This window comes from Petaurus breviceps, unplaced genomic scaffold (genome assembly GCF_028583685.1).
Source record: "Petaurus breviceps papuanus isolate PSGF00001 unplaced genomic scaffold, PetGlider_PUasm1.0 77, whole genome shotgun sequence".
Taxonomy (NCBI): domain Eukaryota; kingdom Metazoa; phylum Chordata; class Mammalia; order Diprotodontia; family Petauridae; genus Petaurus; species Petaurus breviceps.
Window position 1 is genome coordinate 2,233,061 of NW_027186492.1, and position 6,373 is coordinate 2,239,433.

The following is a 6,373-nucleotide window of genomic DNA, read 5'->3' on the forward strand; positions in this document are numbered from 1 at the left end:
GTGTGTGTGTGTGTGTGTGTGTGTGTGTGTGTGTGTGTGTGTGTGTGTGTGTGTTTGGATTTGGGGGCACAAATTGGGAAAGTTAGACTGATTGTTTTATTGGAGAGTTGCCTGGGGGCACTGAGACTCAGTGACTTGCCCATAGTTACACATTAAATAAGTGTTAGAGGCAGGTCTTTAACCCATTTCTTGTGCCACATTGCCTCCTCTGTGGACTGGAATAAATCAAGATGAATAACTTTTCAGGGTACACCAAAACTGACTGAATTGGACTGGTGTCACAAAGCTATTCACTTTCGCAGTGGTTGAATCCTCATTTTTCCTGGAATATACTTAACACTGCTACTATGTGGAGCAGGGGTAAAGTTTTATGGTCCTGTGTTTCTGTGACTGAGAGTCAGATTCAATCACTAAATTGCAGCTGCTTAAAACAAGAGTAGCCACGATGAAGTCTCTTTATTAAATAATGAAAGGTTATATAATTAGTATGTGAATACCAAAATATTGAATATGAGATGCTCTTTCACAAATTAATTTTTACAAATTAACAATTAAGAAATTACATTTAACTTTCACAATTAAAATCAACTGTTAACCTTGTCCTTTCCCTCTTTTAAAACCTCTTTAAAGATGTATTTAAACAGAGACTTTTTCTTCTCTTTACTCTCATGTTGAACTAACAAACCTCAGCAACTTGTTTCTCAGGTGCTAAATACCTTCACTCTAAGAAATCATCTCTTTTTGACTGGCTGGAAAGTCTTCTGTTTGCTTCTTCAGCATTTCTTAGGTCTTAACACTTTCCAACATTTACTGCTGCCAGGTGTATTTTTCTCTTTTTTCTTTTTTGGAGTAGGGGAAGGCAAGGCAGTTGGGGTTAAGTGACTTGCCCAAGGTCACACAGCTAGTAAGTGTGATCAAGTGTCTGACACTGTATTTGAACTCTGGTTCTCCTGATTTCCAGGGTTGGTGCTCTATTCACTGCACCACCTACCTGCCCCAGCTTTGTTTTTAAAAAGACTTTTAAAAAGAAACAGTATCTCTTGTGGATAACCCAACATAATTGATTTCTTTGTTTCTCATTTTCTGTGAGAAAGTAGGTGCCCAGTACAAGCTCTCCTGATTTCTGCAATTTTGTATATGACAGAATTTACTGACTCACAACCCAGCCTGGTATTTTCCTTTAGAAATCTTCAAAATATAGAAAGTGTTTAAAGTGTTTTGTTTCAGCAGAAATAAGGGGAAAGAAACCCAGAAATAGATTCCCATATCTCTATGAAGAGGTATATACTCACCATTCTTTTTCTCTTCCACAAGAGCTCTCCAAATGTTTTACAATTCTACTAACTCACCAGCTCAGATAAGATCTGTAGGCATGTGGTGTGCAACAGATTGGCTTACTAGTCATTTGAGGGAACAAGGATCCTTTTTCTTTAAGTCTGTGAAGACCCCATCAGCAATAAAATTAAATCCTTTCGAAATATCTGATCTGCTTTCCTATTGGCCTTGTTCCCAGTAGACAGAAAGTGAGGTCTTTTTGTGCCAGCCTACACCTACAGAATATTTTCAGTGTCTTAGGCCATCTAGTTGTTGCAGCAAGCACCCCAGTGTCCCCAGGGTGCCTGCTCACACAGGTTCTTGGATCTGCTTTGTTAAAGGAAAGCAACGCAAAATGGGTTAACAAGCTTACTTTAATCAGTCAGACATATATCGTTTACCTTGTTCAGGAGAAAAGGTCAGCACCCTGAACCTCAAAGTATACAGGCATAATTATCAAGACAGAAACATCAAGTAGACAAATTTCCAAACTGTCCAACCATTACATCCATACCCAGTCAACATCTGGGTTTCCACATTCTGGGTTTTTCAAAGCCGGGGGACTCTCAACAACGGCTTCCCAGAATTCAGATCAAATCACAGAATACTTCTCAAAGTGAGTCCCAAAACAAAGCTTCACATCAGGGCTCATATAGCCTTCTCCTGGCTCAGAGAATGTAACAACCTTATTGACTCACTGGCCAATCAAGAAGTATCTACTGAAAAACAAGCCTCCCACCCCAGGCTTCAGGTGCACATTAGCCTAGGGGCAGGGAAGATCTTCAAAATTTACATTCTTATTACACTAGTAAAGCAGATGACTGTTCTGATTATTCTGATGCTAATAATGTTTATTTTCAGCAAAGGAGGCATCACTGCACTGGAGGATGTAGACATCTTCAGGTTATGAAAAAAAAAAAACTCCTAAGACCAGTGTAGTGTGCACATTAACAACAATAATCTAAAAAGAGATAAAATTCAAATAAAGTGCAGTGGACAGTGTCAGTTCCAAATTACTAACGTTAAACCACACTTCCTTTCAACTAATAGACTAAAATATTAGGAAGTTACTAGTATGACTGTATTAGACAGTTTGCCTTTTTTTCTTTTACTTCAGAAGGTGATGGGGTACTAACTGGTATTTCAAAACAAAATGTTCTAATTTCATGAAACCTTTTTTTAAAAAAGTCTTTGCTTTAATTTTATTGTACAGAAAAAGGTCAATAAATTAAGTGTGCCTGGAAAGTACTATTGACACAATTTATTGTATGACAGAAGTAATTTGTCTTAGTAACAATAGTTTCTAAAATGTTGGTTTGCTGACATGATTTGTTCCTTGCTTAATATGTTAGAACCATAGTTCAGAAAGCATCCTATCAGAATGTGTAGCGGCAAGCACCCCAGCATCCCCAGGGTGTCTGCCAACACAGGTTCTTAGATCTGCTTTGTTAAAGGAAAGCAACTCAAAATGTGTTAACAAGCTTACTTTAATCAGTCAAATATGTATCGTTTACCTAGTTCAGGGGAAAGAGGTCAGCACCCCGAACTTCAGAATATACAGGCAGAATTATCAAGACAGAAACAGATCAAGTAGACAGATTTCCAAACTGTCCAACCATTACATCCATATCAAACAACATCTGGGTTTCAAAGCGGGGGGCCCTGAACAAGGGCTTCCCAGAGTCCAGATCAAATCACAGAACACTTCTCAAAGTGAGCCCCAAAACAAAGCTACACTTCAGGGCTTATGTAGCCTTCTCCTGGCTCAGAGAGTGTAACAACCTTATTGACTCACTGGCCAATCAAGAAGTATCTACTGAAAAACAAGCCTCCCTACCCAGGCTCCAGGTGCACTTTAGCCTAGGGGCAGGGAAGATCTTCCAAATTTGCATTCCCATTACAGAATGTTATCCAGCACATCTATCTTTTTATTGTTATTGTTGTTTACTGTTATGTATTATGCTATTTGGGCCACTGCTTTAAATTCTATGCCCACTGAGTTTCATTTTGGTTCACATTTGTAGGTGATGATATTTGAACTGGCAGATCACGTGCAGTCATTCCTCAGCGAACATAACAAGCCGCCCTCTAAGTCTTTTCATGAAGAAATGCTAAAGAATCATCAAAAGCTGCAAGAAAGACAGGCCCAAGAGGAGCAACAGCGGCTGTTGGAAGCAAAGCAAAAAGAGGAGCAAGTGGTAGGAGAGCTGGGAGCAGGGAGTGTGGCGGGTTGTGCGCTTCTCAGGATCGTCTGCTCCTGCAGACTTTGTCATTCTACTTCTCAGGGTCCGGGTCAGACGCGTTAATGGAAAAAATGAGCTTAGCAAGTTCCTTCCCTCAGCCTTGAGCAGCCATTCTCCTCCCGCCCCACCCAGTACCCTCTGACCCAGCTACAGCAGCCCACTTGCACTTGCGGTAGTCTTTCTGAAAATGGCTGATTTCATGGGAATCTACTGGTGACCGTCCTCATCATGCCTGTTAAAGAAACTTGCCATTCTCATGCTCGCTGGCCACAGATTGCCTACAGTAAGGTTGAGCCAACCCAGGAGAAGAGGGCCCACAGAAGTAACTGCTTATTTGGTGAATGACCTGACCCACCAATTCTCTGAAACAGCCAGTAGAATAAATGTGTGAATCACTTACTTCTTTCCCACTCCTTCCCCCATCCCCTAGAAAAACCATTATTTATCAATTCATTTTAAAACAATTGTACAAACGAATGTGGTGTATTAAGGACACTTCTGAAAGTCAGGTCTTGTTTTTAAAAGCATGCTAGTCCTTTGTGGGATAAGTCTTTCATTTGGCTCTGAGATTGACTGACTTTTTAAGGACCTTGAGCTTTTCTCAAGGATATATATAGAGAGAGAAGTTCTGAGGCTTATACAGTCAGCACAATACCTTCTGAAACAGGAGCATCTGGAAACTCTTGTTGTCTGTTTATAGGGAATGCTTATTCCATTTCAACTCAGTGGAGCTCATCCTTCATGACAGGGGCAAATACCTTTGGCAAAGACACATTTCCCTGTATCGTGTATCACTTGATATTAGGGGATCTCTGAGCAAAATTATATCTCTGGCTATATGATCTTAACATATGCCTAAATGAGAGGCAACTTGATGGAGGAGAACCTGTAAGGCTACATTTTGCCCTACCAAGTCAAATTTGTTTTGTTTGTTTAAAGTAATAATAAACTGGGATTTTTAAAATTTTTCTATACTTTTCACTTAGTAGGCTGCAGAAATAGTCTGCTGTATAAAATAATTTGTGACAACATGCTGATTTTTTTCTCATACTTGTCATGATCTCTATGAAATCATTCTCAAAGATTTTATAGAAATGAGAAAATAAGCATATGAGTTAGTAATTAAGGATATCCTCTTCACTGCCTTTTTTTTTTTTTTTGGTAGTAATGTACAGTATGATTTTTTCATACTATTTGATGTCTTCCTACTTTTAATTCCATTGAAAATTGATCCCTTGATGTCTTCAGAATTCTATTTCCTCCAGCACAACTATCTTGGTCTAACCTAACTGTGTTTCTCAGAATCTTTCTAAATCTTATTTCTCCTTTATCACTTAGCATATCATGAACTGAGGTGAGAGGCCAAATGTATATGATTATAATTATACTGTGATAAATGATGAAAATAGGTCTTCATAAAAACATGAACAGATTTATTTCATTTTTCACCCATTTGTTGTGTTTTGTTTTGTTTTAGTTTCATTTGTACTTAGGATGGCCTAGCCTAATTGGGTCTCAGACCAAACTTCTGCAGAGTCATTTTTCTCTCTACTGTTCTTGATAGTTTATGATCTAAGATTGCCCAGTCTACTACCATCTTCTTTAATGTTTTCTTTTTTTTTTTTTTTTTTTCTTTTTGGAAGGCCGTTGGGATTAAATGACTTGCCCAAGGTCACACAGCTAGTTTTTGTGTTAAGTTTCTGAGGTCAGATTTGAACTCAGGTCCTCCTGACTCCAGGGCCAGTGCTCTATTCACGGTGCCATCTAGCCACCCCCTTCCTTAATGTTTTCTAACTGAGTTTTTATTGCAAACTGGTATGACCATTAGCTGCTATTTCTCTCTATTTAACAGGAAGTTGAAGTGTTTGCTGAGTGAGTACATCTTCTTTGAAGTCCTAAGGACTTCCTTTGACCTAATTGTAATTATTATTTTCTGTCAATGAAACCTCTGTAGAATGTAGTGATAATCCACAGTGTCTTTTCCTTTATCCATTTTTTTATATCAGTATCTTACTGACTTGATCAGGTGAAAATGATTTTAGTTGTTACATTATTGTTTTTTCATTCTCTCTTCTATTTTAGTGTTGATTTGGATGTTTGTTCAAACTAGCTATGGTCTAACTACACAAAGATGGCTGATTCAGAAATTATTTCCATATGGGGTGGCTAGGTGGTGCAGTGAATAGAACACCAGCCCTGGAGTCAGAAGGACCAGAGTTCAAGTCTGCACTCACACTTAACACTTACAGCTGTGTGACCTTGGGCAAATCACTTAACCCCAATTGCCCTGCCCTCCCCCCTCCAAAAAGCAAAAGGAAGGAAGGAAGAACGAACTTCCATATTTGTAATGGGTTATTTTCTGTCTGTTAAGGCTTCGCCTCATATTTTATCGAGAAAATAGAGACCATTCACTGAGAACTCCTCCCCTAATCTACATCTTAAAGCACCTTGGCATCATTCCCCATTCTTTTCTTCTTTACTCCAATGTTTATTGAAGACATGGCCCTTGTTGCCCAGACCAACCCCCTATATGTACCCTTCATCCTATCCCTTCCCTTCTTCTCTGATAAATTGTCCCCACAACTCTCTCTTCTGTCTTCCTAATCTTCATTCTCTCCCTTTTGACCTGCCCCCTGCTACCTAAAAACATTTCCAGACCTCCCTTGACCCTCAAGTTATGTATCATCCTTATCTTACCTCTTTTACAGTTAAACTTTGAGAAAAAGTTATCTGTGTTCATCACCTCCATTTCTTCTCCTCTTGCTTATCAATCCCTTTCATTTTGGCTTCTTTCCTCAACACTCAACTGAAATTGC

At 39.0% G+C, this 6,373-nt stretch overlaps 1 protein-coding gene across 3 annotated transcripts in view; it reads left to right on the forward strand.

Annotated features, from left to right (window-relative positions):
• Window positions 1-6,373, forward strand: part of EIF2AK4 (eukaryotic translation initiation factor 2 alpha kinase 4) — a 111,518-nt gene that overhangs the window by 17,066 nt on the left and 88,079 nt on the right. For all 3 annotated transcript variants that reach the window (XM_069105722.1, XM_069105724.1, XM_069105723.1), the window contains exon 4: window positions 3,339-3,512. In XM_069105722.1, the coding sequence (XP_068961823.1) occupies window positions 3,339-3,512 (174 nt within the window). The remainder of the gene's footprint in view (window positions 1-3,338; window positions 3,513-6,373) is intronic.